The 22935-nt window shown below is 41.9% G+C and overlaps 1 protein-coding gene across 2 annotated transcripts in view; it reads left to right on the forward strand.

Moving 5' to 3' along the window:
- The window catches only part of RAP1A (RAP1A, member of RAS oncogene family), a 113827-nt gene extending 107477 nt beyond the window's left edge, over positions 1-6350 (forward strand). For both annotated transcript variants that reach the window (XM_063143047.1, XM_063143056.1), the window contains 2 exons: positions 925-1040; positions 5619-6350. In XM_063143047.1, the coding sequence (XP_062999117.1) occupies positions 925-1011 (87 nt within the window). In that variant the 3' untranslated portion in view covers positions 1012-1040; positions 5619-6350. The remainder of the gene's footprint in view (positions 1-924; positions 1041-5618) is intronic.
- Positions 6351-22935: the final 16585 nt, after the last annotated feature.

Here is a 22935-nt window from a genome sequence, read left to right on the forward strand (position 1 = left end):
CTCCGGCTCCTGATTTCATGCTACGGTGGATAGGAGCCATGGTGGGACGAGCCCTTGGGAAAGGAAGGTGCCTTTATCTCCCCATCCCCCACCAGGCCACCCCCACACCAATGACAGGATAAGGCAGTGTTGTATGGCAGCCTTACATTTAAGATCATGGGCACCAAGGAACCACACATTGCAAGGGAAACTCTTTGACTTTAGACCTCGGTCAACCTTTCTTAAGAGATAGTGGCTGGGTTTGCATAATCACAGGGAGGTAAATAATATTTCCCCTACCGTGATCATATGGTCATTATATGTACTGTAAGAGTTCAGAAATAATAACTCTGCAACCCTTTCCCTTTCTGATTGTCTTATGACAAAGAGAGCTGCCTCATTTAATATGTTGGCATATTGGTGCTACGGCTTAGATTTGGACAGTTGCTTATAATGGCAAAAACTGGGAGCTACTGCTAATACTCAGTTTCTTCTACTAGACAAAAAGTTTTTGAACCAATAAACCAGTGCATGAAATTGTCTTTGTTAGATATTTTTGATCAGAACATGTAGATTTTTATTTCATTTCATTTTTAGAGCATTTCCTGTCTTGTTTTTTGATGCAGCCATGGGAAAGCAGGGGCAGCTAGATCACAATCGGGGCAGCTAGAACATAATTGGGGAAACCTCAGTAGGAAGGACTTCCTAAGCTTAAATATTGTCCTGCCCTGTTGCAGGAAGAGGTTAGAGTTCCTCACCCATCTTCAAGCCAAGAAGGCGTGGAAAGGATTTCCCTCTTCTAGCCTCCCATTCCATTTATTTCTCACCTTCTCACTTGATTTAGCCAAAAGCTTTTATGCTGTATGATAGGATTGTATAAGAGGTTGCTGTTCTGTAACACCTGCTTCTCTAATGGCTCCCCATCCTTTTCTCCCTTTCTCTCAGATTTTTTATGATCTCGTCAGACAGATAAATAGAAAAACACCAGTGGAAAAGAAGAAGCCTAAAAAGAAATCATGTCTGCTGCTCTAGACCCACAGCACGCAGCAGCTCTGAGCCAGGTGAGCAAATGCAGAGCTCCGCTTCCCCGGGAAAATCGCATTGCCTTCCTGGGACGCATTGATCTAAACTTTGCAGCTACAATGTGATGGAAGGACAATTGTAAACTGGGGACTGGAGGCCTCCTGGGTTCCTTTGGCAAAGGAATGAGAAGCTGCCCATGTTTTGGGTACATGCTATAAATAATCTTCCTGTATAATTTGGCCAAGTATTTTCTCTGCTCCAGAGGTTTTTATAAAGGATGTTTGAAAGATCGTCCTTTTTTCTCAGGTTTTGAAGCCTGGATACAAATGTCTCCCACGCTATAAGCAAGACACAAGGGTTCACCCTCCCCACCCCAACTATTAACTCTTGTTTCACATGCCTTCTTGCTCTTTTGCTTGTCTTCCACTTTTCACGATAGGAGGAGCTATCAGTAGGCAAAATAATGGTTGCATTTCCTACTAGCCACACTGTACAAATGTAACTACACTGAATCCCTGCTCTGCTGAGAGTTCGTTTGCTGATGACTTTCCATAACAACAAACTTTGCACAATAAATACTCGTTGCAAAGGTTCCCTTTTCGCCTTACCCTCGTCCCTGCCCAAACTGGGACAACGGTTCATCTTGCTAAGGGTGCAAAATAGTGCTGTGCCGAATCCTGACTCCTATTTTTAGGAACCTTTTCTCTCCCTGCAAAAGAAGTGGTTTTTTTTCTACCTCTTTTGCAGGGAGGGGGAGAATTGCAGAGAATTTTTCTCCTTGGGAGGGGTGCAGCATTTCCACATACTTTTTTAAAGTGTAGCAGGTTGTTTAGGGGTCTTATTTCTATTTTTTAAATTAAAAATACCCCCTGCACTTGGAGGAGCCCGGCAGTTCTTCATGAATGCCTATTGGAGACCATGTGACTGCACCGTCTCCAATAGGCGTTGAGGAAGAACTCCTGGGCTCCTGCAAGTGCAGGGATGTTTATTTAAAGAAGAAGAAGATAACCCCTCAAAACTTCCTACACTTAAAAAAGTATGTAGAAACTCTGTCCCCCTCCCCAAAGAGAAAATTCTCTGAAATTCTCACTGCTCCAAGCTTCTTTCAACAGAGGTTTTATATCACCCCCCTCACAAAAAGCCAAAAATGGAAAAATCAAAAATTTTGGCACGGGACTAGTACAAAGCGTTCTTTTCCTCTAGAGGCTGCCTTTCCCTGCCTTTAAGTAAATTACACTGGAACACATATAAAGCCACCTTCTATTGGGTAGTATTCAGTTGTGCCCCAGCGCTAGCGGTAATGCACTAGTGTAAACCAACACTTGTACAGCATAACTTGTGCTTGCAAGGGCAATGGGGAAAAGCAGCAATTTGCTGCCAAAATTTGATGGCAAATTGCCGCTTTTTCCCCATTGCCCTAGCAAGAGCTAATTACATTGCGTACATGTTGGTTTACACTAGCACAATGTCATTAGCACTGGGGTGCAATTGGATACTACTCATGGAGTTGTACCCTTGGTCCATCTAGCTCAGTCCCTCACCCAAGCTGCTTTATGATAGTTGTGGCTTGAAAGGCACATTGTTGACATTGGCATAAAAAAAATGGTATTAATCAGCTTTTGAAAGAGTGATGCTCTTCAGTGCCCCCTATTTTCCCATATGTGCAGTGTCAGAAATTCACAACGGATTCAAATGAATTCAGATTCCTATCAATCCAACCTGTGGACCAGGGCAAGTGCACATGAGCATTAATGTGCGGAAATGTGAATCCGCTCTTGCAAATTTGCACCAATGCTAATTAGCACAAGTAGAACAAAATCCTGATTTTAAAAATTCGATTCCCTCAATGAGGGGACGATGGAACAAAAGATGTCTGACAGTCCACGAAACACAGACAAAATGGATTTAATGAAATCTGTACAACTCTTAACTACAGCCAGGGGGTTTGGATCCGATTAGGCAATATGTCATCTGTATGCATAGTCAGGCCTGCATGCACATACTTCCTCTTGAGGTTGAAGTGCCACCTGCTGACTCATTACTATTTGACATCTGGCTTTTTAACCCTCTTGTTACTGATCTTTTGTGTGAGCAGAACAGAAATGCCATTTTACCAAGCACAGATGTGTTGTCACATTTTCTTTTGCTTTTTGAAATTTACATACAGATCTTTGCATAGAGAGCTTAGATACAGTCTGAACAAACCATTTTTCAGTCTTGCCATACTAAAATAAAAATCCAAAAGCCGTTAGAAATAAAAAAAAGTCCATTAGAAAAAATGAACAAGTAAGAGACCGGCAGCCACACTTCTCTCTGTGTGTTGCTTTGGATCCTTTGCACCAAAGAGCTTTTGCACCAAGCATGACCTAACTGAATTAAATCTGCATTGTAAGACTGTTGTAGACTATTTTATTTTTAAATTTATCCCAAAGAAGATAACTGGAAAGGAGTACATATTAATTAAACGTTGAATACAGAGAAATAACCTAAAATCTCAACATAAAATTATAAAATTTAAAGACATAAAACTATTTCAACTAGCTTAAAAATATAACTTTAAATATAAATTTATGCAATCCCTAAAAATGCCTGAGCAAATAAACATGTTTTCACCTGGCACTGAACAGCATTTGCAGCAGGCGGAGGACATTCCAAGGTCACGGCACCACCACAGAGAAGGCCCTTTCTTTGGAAGATGATAAATCTACTTCTCTTGTAGAAGGAACGTGGGGAAGGGTTTGTACTGATTATCTTAGTTCACGAGCAGGTTGACATGGATGGAAGTGCGCCTTCAGGTATAGAATCATAGAATAGCAGAGTTGGAAGGGGCCTACAAGGCCATCGAGTCCAACCCCCTGCTCAATGCAGGAATCCACCCTAAAGCATCCCTGACAGATGGTTGTCCAGCTGCCTCTTGAAGGCCTCTAGTGTGGGAGAGGCCACAACCTCCCTAGGTAGTTTGGCTCCATGCAATTTAGAGCTTTAAAGGTAAGCACCAGCACCTTGAGTAGGGTTTGGTAGTGAATATGCAACCCATGTAGGTCTTCGAAAACTGACAAGGATGGCTTCACCTAGGCAAACCATTAAGAATTCTAGCTACTGAAATTGTACTAGTCGCTCCACGTATAACACATTACAGTACTCCGAATAGGTTTCATCATCATGTCCTGCGATATCCTTTCCTTTCTCATCCCATTTTTGTTTTGCATTTTTCTTAATCCAACCTGATGAAGAGTACTGATGATCTCAAAAGCCTGGAAATGTCCATGCAACATTTTAGTTGATCTGAATAAAGGTGGCATTTATTGCATGTTGTTTATTCAAAGTGTCTGTACCTCACCCTTTCAATTCCAGAAAATGTATGTAGCTGCTAATAAACATAACTTAAAACGCTAGCAATAAAATCTTAAAAACAAATGTCGTTACAAAAAGTACGCTTTTGGTAAAACCCTGATAAGACAGCAGCTGGACAAATGAATCCCCAATGGCAATAGGTTGGCTCCTGAGAACTGTCAGTGGAAGGAAGCTTACTGAAGGGATCTTCCCCAGTTCTGCTCACATATAATACCTCCACCTAACTGTCTCCTGTACCCCATCCCATACTATTCTGGAGGGTGTACGGGATTGCAGTGAGAAGGAGGCAAGAAAGTCCCCTCCTGGAGGCCTCTATTCACAATGCTCAAGATTATAACCCATAGTTCATTAAAAGGTCTGAGCAAATTAACACCATTATAACTGGTTCCTAAAACTCAATGAGGTCAGTGTCAGAAAACATCTCTAGTGGTAGGGGGGTTCCATGGTCTTAACACCACAGAAAGGACTCGATCTCTAGTCACTATTTGCCTAACCTCTGAAGGCAGAGAATGTCAACCGATGCAATGCCCCCAAGACCTAAATGTATATTTATTTATTTATTTATTTATTTATATGTATATTCATTTATGACTTGCCTTTAGGTTCAAATAAGGCCCCAAGCATCCTACAGTTGAAACTTACAACAATTTTTTTTAAAAAAAACTTTAAAAACATTTTGGAAACAGCACCGACAGCAGAAATTGAGAGCAAGAAAGGATCTTAAAAACAAGAGTGTGAAGCTAAGAGATTTAAGGCGCAATCCTATGCATGTTTAGACAGAATAAATGTTGTGTACATGATGAGTGGGGAATGTTGGGAGGTGTAGGACATCTTTCTTTCTAAACATGCATGGCATTACTCCCTTAAAATACTTAAGCCATATGGAACAATTTTTTTTGACATCCACCGAAAAATGAACAAAAATGGGGGCATAACTTCCTTTCTGAGAGAATTCCACTGCCAGGGTGCTGCCACAGGGAAGACCCTGTCCCATGTTCCCACCAACTTAACCTCTCTTGGTGATGGGACACACAGTAGCACTATTTCCCAATAATAATAATAATAATAATAATAATAATAATAATAATAATAATTCTTAGACTTGGATCTAGTTAAACAGCTATTTTTGGGGACATGAAATCTGTATATTTTTTAAAAGAATATTTTGGAAAAAAATGTCTTCAATGCTGTGTGTTTAAATATATTTTTGTTTCAGAAGTCTGAGTACTAACTTTAACTTCATTCTATCTTCTTTTCTCAAGATTACAGGAATGAAGAACTGTTGCCTAATTTGGAAAGTGCCAGCATTCCAGTACTTCAAATAACTACACCATGAATTAACAACATATCTGAAGAGGCTTCTGTTTTTATATATTATGTGAAGAATTTAGATCTTAAAATGGTTTGCACAAAGGTCCCTGGGGAAAAAAAGAAAAAGAAAATTGCTCTCTGTATATCTCTTGGAAATTAAAGACAATAGTACTTCTCCTTTGCAATAGCAGTTAACAGATGTGATAATAAATATAATTGACTCTAGTTGTATGATTATACAAAAGAGCATGGATGCATTTCAAATGTTAGATATTGCTACTATAATTTCATATTGACCTCTTACCATAATTTTTCTCCCATCAAGCACTAAAAATGGTCAGTCATTAATACTTTATATCTATCAAGATAGATATAACTACACAAATTTTACCCTTTGAACTCACTGCAACAAATAACTTTCCAAGTCATTGACTTCATTTTATATTTAAAAAGTTATGGAATATCATTATTTTCATTCTGCCATTATATTCTAATTAAAATTGTGCATAATGCTTTGGAAAAAATGGGTCTTTTATAGGAAAAAAACTGGGATAACTGATTTCTATGGCTTTGAAAGCTAAAATATATAATATACTAAACCAACTCTAATATTGCTTCTTGTGTTTTACTGTCACAGATTAAATTACAGCTTTTATGAATGATTAAATTTTAGTACATTTTCATTTTGTTTGCGTGTTTCTGTTCCAGGTTTCAGGTCTGGAGTTTTAATTGAAAGGGTGATAAACATTTGTAAATCCTAGCAATGTTTTGAACTATTCTCACTTGTTTCAATAGGGATTGTGTAGGAAAAGTTCTAAGTGGATTGTGGCCAATAACACTAAATAGTAGTTTTCAGGTAATAGTTTTAATTGCAGTTGTTTGTATGGGCTGGGCTGACCACAGTTTTTAGTTTCATAGACCTCTTTAGGTGGAAGTGATATCAAATCAAGTTCTGAGTTTATATAAAAGCAAAGAGTACCCACAGTCTTATCAGACCAATACAATGATTAACAAGCCACTAATGGATCTAATTAATATGACACAACAATGGATTATAATGATGAATGTAGATGGGAGTTTTTTCAGTTCATTTTTGTTATCTGCTAGTAATGCTGTACTCTGGACTCTTTACATATCCACGCCCTGTAGTACAAACTAGTCTTAAAGAGGTGGATTTAAATGCAAGGCAGCAACAGAGTTTATCATGGTCAGATTGTAATTTTTGTGTACACTAATTCGCCAGCGTAGGTTCATGTGTGTGGGATCACAGGAATGTTTTGAGCCCCTCACTTAATATTGTTCCATTAAACAGTTTTCATATGCCCCCTAGCGGACATAAAATGCAGTAGGCATTCCCCCACTAAATATGCTCTATGCCATGTTGACATATTAAAATGATGACGTGCTTCTTTGGTTTTAAATTGTGATGGTGTTACATAGGATTTCCAGTTCCTGACCCAGGCATTGTGTTTATTATTTTGAGCGCTTTAGTTTCAATGATGGCTTTTTCAAATTGCATCTCCTGCACTTACACTGCAGCAGTACAGTTGCCTACTTGCTAAAATGAGTGTTATGTCTCCAACGGGAAGTGGGGCAGAAATGTATTTGGGAGGCACCATTCCTAAATGATCTGTATCTATTCCAGAGGCATTTATTTGTATCCCATCCTTCCTCGATATACATGGATGTTCTTAAATCCTCAGTGAGCTAGATGAGACTGAGAAAGAGTTGCCAGCTCAAAATCACCCAATGAGCATTGTGGCTGTGTGGGGATTAGAACTCTGTCCAATACTCTGCCTTCAACACCACACTGGCTCTCCTAGCCTGTGCATGAGGAGTTGGCAAACTTAGTTCAAGGCAAATGTGTTCCGCACAGCATAAAATGTTTTAGTTAACTGGCAAGGCATTTGCACAGAATAAAGTCATGCAGAACACCTCAGATTTAAACTGAAAAACGTACAGATCTCAGGCCAAGCAAGGTTTTATAGTAGCTACCAGCAGTAATTTAGACAGGCATCTGTGAATCCAACAGAGTGGGAAGTGACCTTTTAAGCCATCAGAGCAAACTGTGCAGAATAGGCGGATCTTGTCACTCTCCGTCTTAATGTGTTGGTCAAGTAAGACGTTTCCTCCCCAGTAGGCAATAAAGCAGCCTTCTGAGCTTTATTGTATAATTATTTTATTTCCACCAGGTGGCGTGTGAAGACTGTTTACTGAACAATACATATTAATGCTCTACACGCACGCGCGCACACACACAGAGAGAAGAGAGAACAAGAGAACTCTTTGCTTCCTCTAGATATTCGCTTTTTAATCGTGCTAGGCCGGATCCCGCTGTGTACATTTGCAACCTCTTCACTTCCCTGTGGAAGAGGCAATTGTTTTTTTCTGTTTTCTTCACAATGATAGTAAGAATTTTGGAGAAATGTCATAGTGTGCAGCTGTTAAGGGCTTACCTTACTGTGAAGGGGCTGAGGTGCGTGTGCGTGTGCTTTTTCTTTTTCAACTTAAGTCCCATTGCCCTGTGCTTTTCAGCCTCTCCTAGAGGACTTTGCCAGGACTTCCTACTGAAAGCAGAATGAGGAGGTGAGGGTGGCGGTTGTGTCCTTTTAACAACAAAACCAAAAATGCCTTGCTCAGCTTTCAGGCACTCAGCAGGCAGCAGGACTGAAAAGCTCCAAGGGAGGGTGACCTGGCTAAGGCTTCTTAGGATCCCCCCCACCCCCGAAAGCTCAAGGACTGCATAGCACTGAAAACAAAAGAGTGGAACCTCAGGTAAAAAAGAAGGAATGTGCACACTCACACACCTTGGCCACCTTGTTACAGTAAGGTAAGCCCTTAAGCCACTTTCCAGTGGTTGGTGGAGCTAAAGGGAGAGGAGGTGGGGCCAAAATACAGAAACGAAAAGAAAAACACCTACCAGCATGTTCTACCTTAAGAGTTCTTACTGCCAGTAAGTAACAGTTGTGAGTGGCATTTCAGCCTTTTAGAATGGGGGGAAACTGCACAAAAGCTGGGAATCTGTGGTTAGGAAAAAGGGGGTGGGAGCAGGGGACGGGGGGGGTTCCCTCTGGGGAACTGAAGAGGGCAGGATTTGGTCCCCATGTCCGAGGTTCACCACCACTTTCCTGAAGGGCAGTACGCTATAACTTGTTAGTGTATTCAACAGGTAGGTTTAGGGGATTGTTGGGGGTGGAGACGACACCTTTGCCACACTAATAAAAGGAGACCATGCTTAGCTAAAATATTGAATTAGCCATTGCCACATTTTGTGGAAGCAATCGGGTTAGATGGCTTTAAAAGGGGAATTGGTCAAATTCATGGGTGATTGGGGCCTAATCTACACCAAGCAGGATATTTCACTATGAAAGCAGTATGAAACAGTTATATAAAAGGCAGGAACCACACTACTGCTTTATAGCGGTATTGAAGTGCACTGACAACTGTTGGGGCCCATTGACACATACCATATACTGCTTTCATACCGCTGTCATCGTGCAATATCCTACTTGCTGTAGATTAGGCCAAGGTCATCAATGGCTACAGCAAAGATCACCAACCTTTTTGGACCAGTGGGCATATTTGAGAAACCGCTGTGGGCACAACCACAAAATGGGCCCCACAGATGATGTGGCTAATTACATCATGGCTGCCATGGGAGCCTGCGTAGTAAAAATGTGCTGAAGAGGAACAGGGGATAATGAGGGTAGAGAGTGGGAAGAAACGTACGGTAAAGAGATGGAGAGAAAAAGAACGAAGCTAGAGGCTGGGAGGAAAGGGAAAACAAGGCAAAGGGCTAGAGAAAGAGGAAGCCGAGAGGTGAGGAGGAGGAGAAACTGAGCTAAAGGGAGGATAGCCAGGCAAAGGGATAGAGGGGAGAGCAAGACTGGAGACCAGAAAGGGAGACAAAGAAGACTATAATGTTTTCCAATGACTTTATTTTATTTTAAATTTAAGGGTGCAGGGAAGGGAGAGCTTTGTGAGTGTCATTGGAGGTGTCCATGGGAGCTGCCTTGGGGACCCCTGGGTTATAGAGTCGTGTGAAAAAAAAAGTGCACCCTCTTGGAACTGTATGATTTTACATATCAGGACATAATAACAATCATCTGTTCCTTAGCAGGTCTAAAAATTAGGGAAATACAACCTCAGATGAACAACAACACATGACATATTACACTGTGTCATGATTTATTTAACAGAAATAAAGCCAAAATGGAGAAGCCATGTGTGAAAAAGTAAGTACACCTTCTGATTGAATAGCTTGTAGAACCACTTTTAGCAGCAATAACTTGAAGTAATCATTTTCTGTATGACTTTATCAGTCTCTCACATCGTTGTGGAGGAATTTTGGCCCATTCTTCTTTACAAGGTTGCTTCAGTTCATTAAGGTTTGAGGACATTTGTTTATGCACAGCTCTCTTAAGGTCCCGCCACAGCATTTCAGTCAGGTTGAGGTCTGGACTTTGACTGGGCCATTGCAACACCTTGATTCTTTTCTTTTTCAGCCATTCTGTTGTAGATTTGCTGGTGTGCTTGGGATCATTGTTGTGTTGCATGACCCAATTTCGGCCAAGCTTTAGCTGTTGGACTGATGGCCTCACATTGCTTCTCTAAGATCATTGCTGATGTCTTTCCACCTTGGCATTGTGCTAACACACACCTGGATGCTCCAGACCAGCAAACTGAAAAAACTTTGACTTTTATAGAGGTGGTCATACTTGCTGATGATCAATTAATCACGGGCATTTGATTAGCAGCACCTGTCTGCTACTTAGCGTCTTAATTCCTATGGAAGCAGTAAGGGTGTACTTACTTTTTCACACATGGCTTCTCCATTTTGGCTTTATTTCTGTTAAATAGATCATGACACAATGTAATATGTCATGTGTTGTTGTTCATCTGAGGTTGTATTTACCTAATTTTTAGACCTGCTAAGGAACAGATGATTGTTATTATGTCCTGATGTGTAAAATCATACAATTCCAAGAGGGTGCACTTTCTTTTTCACACAACTGTATATTCTACTTCTAGGGTCAGAGGCAGCATGCCTCTGAATGCTAGCCACTGGGGAACAATACTGGGGGAGAGGTGTTTCCCTATTTCCCTGCTTGTAGGCCTCCCAGAGGCACTTGGGAAACAGGATGGGCCCTTCTTATGTTCTCACGTGCTTATTTCTTCACTGTAGAGACCAATCTTTATTTCTCAGCTTTAAAACAAAATCTGATGATAATTTATTACTAATGATCAACTGAAAACGAGGCAGCAATGTAAACAAATATTTTTACAGGGCCAGGGGAAAAAACTCTTTTCACGTACCTTAGGGTGCAGTGTTCTTAATTTTGTTGAAGTTTATCAGTGGGAATAATATTTTTCCCATATGCCAGTAGATGGCATACTTAAGTAATACTTCTGAAGCATCAGATCTGTCCCTCTTTTCTTCCACCTGCAGGAAAATAGTCAGTGAAGAGGTCCACTGCAGTTCTGTGAGTGCTGAGATAAATACGCTCAACCAATAATGATTGTGGACATGATACCACTGCAAGTGAGTGGACACTGTGAAACATTTATAGATTAGGCTGAATTCAAGTTGTTGATGGTTCTTCTTTGGCACATAATGCCCTTTTGACATGTATGTGCACACAGAAAGTTCAGCTGATCTGAGCACAATATGTTAACCCCCACACATTTACCACAGCTTCTTTATTGGGAAGCCACACATTTATTCATTACATTTATATCCCGCCTTCCCCACCACCACCTTTTGTAAGGAACCCAAGATGACTTACATGGTTCCCTTTCTCTCCATTTAATCCTCACAACAACTCTGTGAAGTAGTTTAGGCTGAGAATTACACATTGGGGAAAATCTGTAGACGCTAGAAGTTAGATTACATAATGAAAAGTATTATATGGATGAATAAGAGCTGAGCTCAATATAATTCCAATAGTAACTCCGGTTCAAACTTCACTTGTACTTTAATGGTTGTGAGCATTTTAAAAAAAAAATTGGCTAGAGGAAAAAACCACAAAAAGATTTCTTCCTCTAACTAGATAACAGGTAACAATCTTCAAAATAAAACCCCCAAAGCATTAGAAGACTGGTTCCACGGACCTCACTTTAAGTGAGGTCATGAGAGGCTTTCAAGGGATGATAAAAACAGAATTACTGCTGTACTGCTCATCTTGTATTTAAAGGGAATCCTACAAGCCTGCCACGTTTTGTGTTTCCAAGTCAGGAAATACAAAGTCACCATTTTGTGATGGTTCTTGAAGCACTGGCAGATGAAACGCTTGCTGGATTTTCTCTTTTTATTTTTGCCAAGACTTCAAGAACCATCAGCTATGGCCACGCACAAAATGGTAGCTTATTCAGGAAAGTCTCTTTGGCCATAAAATAATTTTAGCTTAGGGTGGTCCGAGGATAAATGTGAAGAATTGCAAAACACTTTCCTGCTTGCTACCAAAAAAAACCTAAATGGCAATTTCCCCCTCTCGTATCCACATATACATGAGTTTATGCACAACATTCTCTGCCAGGTTTGGGCTGCCAAGTGAATGGAGTAATGGGTTTGAGGTCTTAAATAGTTAATTTATACAACATTCCTGGTAGAGACATCATTTCAGATAACTTTGGTTGAGATTGAATCTCCGTGGGCAGCCCCCACTCTCTGCTCTGCTCCGCAAGGTTTATGATGTAACGTCTCTAGAAGAAGGGCAGGAAGCGTTTTTCTTTCCCCCCCGCCCTGCCCAAACCTCTCTATTCCCGTCCACTCAACTTGAAACATTATTATCATAGTTTCCAGCCACAGCTAAAAGGTTTTAAATGAGGACTTTAGTCTGTGATTGAGTGATTGATGAGTACTCTTTGGGGCTGAAATCCTGAAAGGCTAACTTTTGCATAAGGAGATGGATGTATTTACAGGAGTAAGAAGAGCACAAGCCTATAATTTTTAGGGAAGATGGGTCTGACTTTGGGATAAGTCTCTGTGTTTCTTTACTAGTCATTTAGAAAATAAAGGCTTAGTAGGGAGCATTGCGGTGGTGATGGGATTTCTCACCTGAAATGTCTCCATTGCCAACATTACCTAATTCTGAAATCAGTCATATTTTATTTATTTATTTATTTATTTATTTATTTATTTTATTTTATTTTATTTATTACATTTATATACTGCCCCTTAGCCGAAGCTTTCTGGGCGGTTTACAAAATATTTGGCGGTGGTGGTGGTAGTTGTTTTTGAGTCAGCTTAGGTCTACTTGATGTAGTAATCAGCATCAGAAGGTGGTAGAGCTATTTCTAGTCTTTACCTGGCAGTTGTTTATACATACTGGAAGCCCCGAGGTGGCTCCGCAGTGGTGCTGTGTCGATTATACGACTTGGCAGCCACCTCAAAGCCATCATGGGGCTTTCTAGAGAAGCTCTGCATTTTAAAAGTCAGGGGCTTACCCTGACTTTTCAGGATGGAGCGAAGCGAACATGGGTCTTCCGCCGTCTAACTCACTGCATCCTTGATGTGGAGGCGTGGCCAGGTGGATGGTGCCCCTGATTGGTTGCTGTCCACCTAGGCAGAGGGCGGGCCGGGCCTAACTGCCAGGAACTTTGCACTTTTGCTGTGCGTCAGGATTAACAAAAATGTGGTTTTTTGCTTATCATGGTGTCAACCCACCACCATGTAGGCAGACCCCTAGTTGGTCTACATTTTCTACCATTTCAAAGTCCCTGCATAGGGACAGGGCTAAACTAAAGCATTGTTCCTACATGCTAGGATTATTTATCTATTTATTTACATGCAGAGAGTTTTTAAAATGGGGGACCATTCCAATGTGTGATCCCTCCACCTGCAGCCTGAAGTGGTACAGTCCAAGAAGAGCTTTGGTTTGGGGGAAGTATAGAAATGTAATAAAATAAAATAAGAGCTGTTACATGCTTCTGATGAATATGTGAATGTCCACTGTCTGAAGTGCGTGTTGAAAATAGTGGGCAATAGGAATCAGAAGAAAATTAATTTCATAGAAAATTCAGCTAGTCATAACTCTGCTTACATGATTTACATCTTGCATCTATTCGTGTGAGGAAGAGAGGCTGCTCATATGGGCAAAATGTTTACTTTGTAAATTGGTTCTCTGTCTCTACAGAAAAGACAACAAGGGATGTAAGTTTGGAAGGATTCCAGGCTGTTCTAAAGGCAAGCAGCTCATAGCAACTTCCGTCCGCTCGGTAGTTCCCTCTGGCCTCCAAGATTTCAGACAAGAGTCTGAAATAAACCCCTGGCAACAGTAAAAGTGTCCAAGCCAGAACAATTCATGACACCCCAAAGAAGGTAGCAACCTCATACCAGCTGCAGGAAGCTATCTTTTTAATCTCCTGCTTTTATGCAAAGCATGCATAGAGCAAAAGAAAGAACCCAAAGCGTGGTGGGTCATCAATGGCTCTTGGTATGTTGTGAGTATTTGTCCTCGCAGCTGTGGTAGCTTCTTTTTTCTTTTTCTTTTACATCCACTTTACAAACTTGTGAATTGATCCCCCAAAGCCAACTCATGCTTCATGCCAACATGATCCACAAGTCAATCTTCCTAAAGATGACAGAAAATGGTATGGGGTGGGGGTGGGGACTGTCAAAGAGGCATCCATAGGCTCCCTCTCCTTTCATGGCTTTCTGCACCTGGGCTGGAAATCCTGAAGGAAGTTACTACACAGCCACACTTATTTCAGACAAATAAGTTCCCAGGCTGTGAGTATTGTGTCTCAATGAGCAGCTGATGTCAATGAGGATCTTGGCAGACAAATTGACCATAATCCATCTAGCTGCCCTTGGCTTAACTGGTCTGATGTCAAAGGGAGAAGTGCAATGTGGCTTCCTACAATTTGTTGCAGCATTTATGTGTTACATCAGCTTTCCCCAACCTGGCGCTCTCCAGATGTGTTGGACTGCAAATTCTTCCATCTCCAGCTAGCATGGTCCTCCTCATCTGGAGGGCACCAGGTTGGGGAAGGCTGTGTGTGAGTGTGTATACAACTGTGTGGATATTTATTTATCATATTTAGCCTTAAAAGATTTGTATCCTGCCTTTCTTTCCAAATAAAATCAAGGTGGATAAGAGAAAGCTAAATTTAGAACAAGTCACGATAACAAATAAAACTCCTTAAGCAAATGAAATATTTCCTAAGGACAAACGGGCTTGATGTAATCCTCAATCCTCAATATAATTGAGAAATATAATTTCATTAAAGGAGCTGTTCTTTGGAAATAGAAACAAACATATTGCACCTGGTTTCTCAAGCACAAATGAGAAAGTCATGCAAAATCCACCAATGGCAAACAGCCAGAACATGAAGTGAGGTGGACTAGGCAATGTTATTATGGATAGCTGCAGAAAAGCTCTGAGTGGAGAAGGTTTTTTAAGGTAACAAAAACACAACCAGGGTCAGGCACCATTAGCCTTATTCAAGGCAAGGCATTAGCCCTATGTTCATGCCAAGACAGTGGGGAAAAGGGAGGGTTTAGGAAGAGATTGGGCATGTTAGAAATTGAGTTGAGGTGGTTAGGAGTGGCGTTAAACTGAAGACCAGAGAAAGGGGGCAAGAGAAAGGACCTGATAGTATACAAACCAAATTCTTTCCAGTTTGTTGCAGTTGTTTGGAAAGTTGCCTCCATATTTCTCGAAGTCCACTTCCTGTTCCATCTTGTGCGCTTGGTAACTTTTTCTGTTGAACAAGTACTACACAAAAAAGGAGTGGGGATGAGGAAACCTCTGAATTTCCACATCCCGAGCTCCAAAGGCCTTACTGTCTGGTCTGTTGTTTACAGTCAAAAGCAGGAGTTTGGGCTATTTATATTTCATAGTTATTGTAGGCTTGCTCGCAAGTGTTGAAAAAGGAGTGGATGCATCTTTCATGTTGGCGGTCTAAAGCATTCTTTGGATTAAAGCCAATATATTTCCAGCGAAGCCTATGGCGTGGTTTCAGAGTCATTGTATATTTATGCCGAAGGAGGCTTCGGCAAGGCTCTTATAGTAACCCAAGGCAACAGTTCATGGATGAACAGAGTGTTCCGCCCTACATCCTTGACTGCAATCCATTGAAAGCATCTCTGCCCACTGTTTATTTTCTGGCCCAATGGCTTCCTGTGTGGTGTGTGGATTGGAGCGCTAACAAGGTGAACAAATTAGGACTGCATAGTATGGACAAGGGAAAACAAATAATGTTCTCTACAACACCGTTCCTAAGCATCCTCTTGTGCAGTGGAGCGTCTTGCTGTGCTGAAGGCGATTAATAAGATTTGTAACTTTATCATTTCAAATTACTTCCCATAATGCCCTCTTCCTATGCTACAGTTCTCTGAAAGGTTCTTTATTTTTTCTTGCTAGAATGGGGAGCTATTTGTTCAGATGACTCTAGCTTTTTATTCTCTATTTATTAGGCCCAGTATTAGGCAAAAGGCAGGATACTACTACCTTATTTCTTCGATTGTAAGATGCCATCGATTGTAAGACACACACTAATTTCAGTACCACCAACAGAAAAAAAGCTTTGATTCTAAGAATAATAATCACACTCGCGATTCTAAGACGTACCCCATGTTTAGAGATGTTTATATGGGGGGGAAAGTGCGTCTTAGAATCAAAGAAATACAGTACTACTACTACTACTACTACTACTACTACTACTAAGGTCTTGCTGCATTCCTGAAGTGTGCAATGTTCAGCTTTCATTGCTCTTAGTCAAAGCTTGGAAGGGATGAGTACAAGAAGAACTTCGCTTTCACATCGAGTTCATATATATCGGGTGGAGACTGCCGGGCCAGAGGGATGGATGTATCCCAGTCAGGCCAGAGGGATGGATGTAGCCCAATTAGTCTTTGAATCTTCCCCACCACCTCTCCCCTTTCTGCCTTGGAGAATCTAGGAGCTGCTTCAGATGGGCGGGGGGAGTGTTTCCCTCCGGTCGCTTTGCCACATGCTCCTGTCCCACAATGGAGATGAGCAGCTTCCTCTTTCTTTACACGCTGAAGAAAGAGGAAGTAAACAAAGACCACGTGGCCCATTCAGTGGGTGTTTTTATCACGCTGCTTTCCCTGGACAGCGCATTTCACTGTAGGAGAAAAAAATAGGATTTTCCAGGGTTTTTCCAACCTTTTTTTTTTTTAACGGGAAAATGACCAGAAGGAGTGGGAGGTGCATGGAAGGCAGATGGAGTTGTGAAAAGAACCCACAAAAATTCATGAGTGCCCAGTAATGAACTTGCTCTAAAACCTTTGTCTGATGATGCTCTAGAACTAAAAAGTGGGATATAAGTGTTTCTAAGAATCAATCAGTAAGCCTCATCTATGAAAACAGTCTTACCACTAGTGTCAGCTTCTGGCTAGTTAAAGCCCAGCTGGGTGTTTGTGTTGATTTCTGAGAATTCCGAGTTCCTGAGGCTAATTTAATTTACAGTCCCAAAACAAACTACAATGTAGAGAACAAGAAACTCAACAACAGACTTTGCTAGATGTTCTTGTAGATCACAATTCCAAATTTAAATTGATGTTAGTTTTCTTAATTGTATTAAAATATTGAAGTATGTCAAAGATCTCTTAAGGCCTTATAAGGAAAATTTCCTCATAAAATGATATTGTCATTCAAGCTAATTAGTAGAGCTGGACTATTTTTTTCTTGAAGCCTTTCACAATATTTGCCTTATATGCTTTTTCATAATTCCCAACTTCCCTTCACAGGCAAGAACTAGGAACATTATGGTACATTATTTCTCTTTATGGTACATTATTTCTTATTCATTATCCAGGAGCCCTGACTGCTCAATCCTATATCTGTCTTCTCAGAAGTAAGTGTTTAATTGGAATTACTCCCAAGTAAGTTTGTATAGGATTGCACTGTGACTCTCCTACCCAATGCATTCACATTTCCCTTCTGGCAAATGCTTAAAATAGACGTATTATTTTTCCAACCAGTTCTTATTATGAGTTGCGCTGAGGCAAGGTTGTGATGGAGAACATTTCTGATGGAGGGCATGGAGCTTTCAGGGTTTCCCATCTGCCCTTGCTGGTGGGAAAATCAAAGTCATTACTCACCAGTGTTCTGCGTTAAAAAAAGAAAGAAAGAAAGAGATAAGCCTGACTATATCCAAGTATTTCCATTAACAAACAGTTTCTAGAGAGAGAAATCATTGATTTGAGGGAAATTGGAAGGGACCTTGACATATTATCATACCCATTGATGTTATAAATTCATATTGTCCTTATTAATTAAAATAATTGAGATGAGGTAAGACCATCTAAATTGAGATGAGACTGAGATGAAGAAGGACCATCTAGATCAGCTTTGCTCAACATAGTATCTTCCAGATGTGTTGGCTAATGGCCATGCTAGATGGGGATGCTGATAGGTGTAGTCCAGCACATCTGGAGGGCACCAGATTGGGGGGAACTGAACTAGATGAATTCCTAGCATCACATGTCCAAAAAAGTATCTGCGTAGAGAGGCTAAAACCAAGATCTCTGCAGGCTGAATCCAAACATTCTCTTCCTCACCATGAGGAAGATGGCCCTGTCCTTTAGAGCAGGGCTGGGGAACCTGTGGCCTTCCAGCTGTTATTGTCTCCAGCATCCATCAGCCCCAGCCAGCATAGCCCATGGTATGTAGTCCAACAACATCTGGAGGGCCACAGATCTTCCACTCCTGCTTTACAGGCACAGGGAATTTGATATGGAGTAGGAATAGGCTTCAGTTATCCATAGCAAAGCACGGCAAGAAGGTTTGAGGAATAGCTACTGTTTAGCCTCTGCATCCATATCATTATGTCATTCCTTGTTCACCATATATCTGCGGTGTTAGGTGCTGTGTATGTAATCTATATACAAATCCCAATTGAATTTTCTGAGTGCCTATGCTTATCTAGTCAAAACTGCACTACACATGCACAAGAGAGAGAGAGAGAGATAGCAGACTCAGTGCAAAAGCACACACAAGTATGATAATTGTATGGGAAGAAAACTAAGGGAGACCACCACCACCCCGACACTCCACACACACACTCAAATGATAACTAAATATTTATTTTATTTTCATTTATTTATTATTTCATTTATATCCTGCCTTTTTTTTCCTCCAAGGAACCCAAGGCGGTGTACATAATCCTCCTCTTCTTCTCCATTTTATCCTCAAGGCAACAACCCTGTGAGGTAGGTTGGGCTGAGAGTCTGTGACTAGCCCAAAGTCACCCAGTGGGCTTCCATGGCCAAGTGGGGATTAGAATCCGGATCTCCCGACTCCCAGTCCAACATTCTAGCCACGGCACCAAACTGGCTCTCAGTATGTTGATAGATGGAAAGAAAAATATGCTGACAACTGCGTGGGATGGTAATGGCTTTAGTGGAGTGATTGTGGGGCAGGGAATTAAAGCTGTGAGTAGGGTGGGAACACAATAGAGTAGCTGAACACCAAAATGGTAAACAGACCCACCTCATTTTCTAGATAGGTTGTTTCCTGGTTCATGCTGAGAAGCTATTTGAAAACATCCTCAGGGATAGCTGTTCATAAACATTACTGGAGAAATCAAAGATTTTTTATGTCACTAGGATTGGGCACAAATGATTCCACTCCTGCCCCCCGAAACCCTCCAAAATAGATTTTATAAAAGCATGACATAGAGAAAAGGGCTGGAGAAGTTGGAACCCTGAAGAGAAGCACTCAGTATAAGGTAGTATTTATGTTCTAAAAGCTCCATCACACCTTGGAAGACGCTGGCTAACACTGGCTACCGTTGCTTCTCCGTGGACACTCAGTTACTTCCTGTTTTCAAACAGGAGGTAAACAAGGTGCATGAGGGCCATTCAGTTCCTCTTGTGAACACGCTGCTTCTCCCACACACAGCAGGAGAGAGCAGCAACTTTGGTTTAAAAAATATTTTGACGTTTTTCTGGTTTTTCTTGCTGCACAAGCCGCAAGGAAGGCCAGAAGGGCTGGAAGCCGTGCGGGAGGCAGACAACGTCATGTGAGCTACCTCAGAGGAATCCGTGAGTACCCAGTAACGAGCGTGCAATAAAACGCTCGTCGGATGGAGCTTTAAGTGAAGCCAGCATTCTTGGGAACTGAGTCCACTTAATTCCTTTGAGAGTGCAATCATATGCCCACCTTCAAGGAGGACGCCCTCCTGAACTCAAGGGGACTTACTTCTAAGTAAATAGGCTCACGATTGCCATGTGAGTCACTTAGGAAATCATTAACATGAAATGATCATCCATCCCTCTAATGAAATCAGAGTTGCTGTTACTGCTTTGTTCCCCCTTTTTTATGGCTTAACTTCTCAACGGGGAGCTGGCATTTTAATGGCAACTGCTTGCAGAACGGTTCCATGTTTGGAAGCCTGATCAGAAGGCGAACCTCTCCTGCCACTGAATCCCCTGCTCAGAAAAAGCCTGCTAAGTGAAAGAGTGACTAGGAAGCGAAGTCAAGCGGCAGCCAGCCCTGAAGGCGTTCTGGCTTTGGCTGGGCTCCAGTCATTGTATGTCCAATAAGCAACACACTCAGCTATACAGCACCCAACCACTCCAGCAGCTGAAACTGCAACCACAAAGGACAGCTTCATGGGCAGACAGTAGAGCGCTTGTAACCTGAGCACACAGCCTGTACTGTGGGGCTGAGAAGGCAGATGGCCTCCTCCTACACGCTAGCATTTTTGCCTGAGTGCCATTTCTTCTGTGCACGGGAAGTTAATAAAATGGGAATTGGCTGAGATGTCAGCAAGCAGGGCCTAATCTTCTTCTTGACGTGGCCTAACGTGAAGTTTTTGATTCTGCAATGGTGTGCAAATGAACCTAGATATCAAGGGGAGAATCTCCTAGCATCACACATTTCATATGTTGTGTGTTTGTGTATATGTGGAGTTAGGTGACTGTGTCATCTTTTGCAGAGGACAGCCTCTGTTTGAATGGCTGCCAGAGGACCATCCTCTATTTGGTGTCCTCTCCAAATCCTCAGACTCTTCTTCAAATTTAAAGAGAGAGAACTGTAAGAGCTGTTGCCCATCAGAGTTAGCACCTGAGCAGCAGACTGAAAAGACAGGCACACAGGTCACCTGGGACACTTTCAAACCCGTGTTTTACATTGCTGTGTGTCATTCACCAAATTTTGGAGAGGGAGGGGCAGACATCGTTGTCTTGAACTCATAACCCTTCAGTATTCCCACTGCAGACTTTTGTTTTTCTTACCACAGATAACGAGCTTCTTTCACATGAGCGAAATAAAGCACGTTTGTGACACCATCGTTAACCTCCTGCACATCTCTCGCACCTTACCCCAGTAATTCCATTCTTTAAAAAGCCCTGGATATCATGATTCTGCTGAAATATCTTAGGATTTCCTACCGTGCACAGGGGAAGTTGCGCTACAAAGAAACCATTAGAGGGTGCTGTCCCAATCAGGCCTATGAGCACTGAGAGGAGGTGAAGTTTTCCATTATAGGCCACGTGGTTGCCCCTCTCTGGCCGTGTAATGCAGCCCATTACAATTGTGCAAGAGAAGCAGGAAGTAAAGCCCTGGTAAAGCAACGTGATTTCCTCTTAATCTAAAGAAGCCCACTCTGGGGGGAAAAGATGGACTAGCTTCACAGCACCTTCTGACTGGTAATACTAGGAGCCCTCCCTCTGGAAGCACCCCTGGTCAGTCTTCTCCACTGTGGTGAGATGTACTATATTTCTAATTAAATTATAATAATAATTTCTAAATTTGCACGTATACGTATATACTTGCATATGGTATTTTAAGCAAATCAGTATCCTCTTTGGTCCTCCTTTGTAGCTATTCATGAGTGGCCACCCGACAGGCCCTGCTGCCATGACTCATATTTTTACACAGACTGTGCAAACCAGCCCTGAGCTATAAAAGAGGCAGCTTGGTTGAACATTGTGAAGGTTGGAGAAATGGAGAGTTTCCTTTACCTAACAGATTGGAGAATATTCCATATTTCTGTCTAGAACAAGGAGGCAAGCTTCCTTGTAAAGCAGAAAAAACTGAAAGCAAACTAGATGTGAATGATGGGTGTAAATCTGTCTTTTGAGGTCAGGTCTTCCACAGTCACTTGTAAAGTAGGGGCCAGACTATAAGACTCAAAGGGGTGTGTGGGTAAGAAGTGTTGAACCCTCCCCCAACTGCATCTTACTTCCCTGCAGTCTGTCTCCCCAGGCACTTTTCTCTCAGTCAGGGTCTGATAACAGCAGGAAGCTCAGCTGGGAGAAAAGTACTGGGGGAGGGTGCAGTTAGATCTAGGGTGACCATATGAAAAGGAAGACAGGGATCCTGTATCTTTAACAGTTGCATAGAAAAGGGAATTTCTGCAGGTGCCATTTGTATATATGGAGAACCTGGTGCAATTCACCCTTCATTACAACAGTTAAAGCTGCAGAAGCTACACTAGAGTGACCAGATTTTAAAAAAGGGCAGGGCACCTGCAGCTTTAACTGGTGTGATGAAGAGGAAATTTCACCAGATTCCCCATATATACAAATGGCACCTGCTGAAATCCCCTTTTCAATACAACTGTTAAAGATACAGGAGCCCTGTCCTCCTTTTCATATGGTCACCCTAGATCTAACTGCACCCTCCCCCAGCACTTTTCTCCCAGCTGAGCTCCCTACTGGTAGATAAGCTTCAGGAGTGGGAGAGGGTTCAGCCCTCTCACCTGCACTATATGTTTTGCTATTGAAAGTAGGCCCCAACCCCTGCTTTATATGTCATTAAGCTGACCCACAAAAGACTGGCCCTATCATCAGGCAGAGTGCAGCAATCGGCTCATGTGGGGAAGTAGCAGCAAGTAGTTGCAGGAGAGAGCTGTGAGTCCAGGGCCGGCACTACCATTAGGCCAACTAGGCAGCCGCCTAGGGCGCAGTCCTCAGAGGGGCGCAGTACTTCCCATTAAGGGTCACAGTTTTATACAAATTAGCTGCTTTAAGAAAAAAACATAATAAAAGGAAAATATAATAGTTCAGAAACTCTTCTTGAACAGCTGAATCTAAGTTGGCAATTTTGGTGTGTGTGTGTGTGTGTGTGTGCAAGTAGCTCGCCTTGCCTAGGGCGCAAAATAGTCTGGCACTGGCCCGTAGTCATATGGCCTGCACTGTGCCCACTAACCTAGCCTGCTATCTTCAGTGTGGTGAAAGATATTGTCCCATGGCCAGGCCAGGCCAGTCATCTTTTGTACAAGGAATGTAAGGGGGCACCATTTCATCTTTTTCCTCAGGCAGCAAAATGTCTTGCGCCGGCTCTGGATCAA

This window comes from Elgaria multicarinata, chromosome 1 (assembly GCF_023053635.1).
Source record: "Elgaria multicarinata webbii isolate HBS135686 ecotype San Diego chromosome 1, rElgMul1.1.pri, whole genome shotgun sequence".
NCBI classification, from domain to species: domain Eukaryota; kingdom Metazoa; phylum Chordata; class Lepidosauria; order Squamata; family Anguidae; genus Elgaria; species Elgaria multicarinata.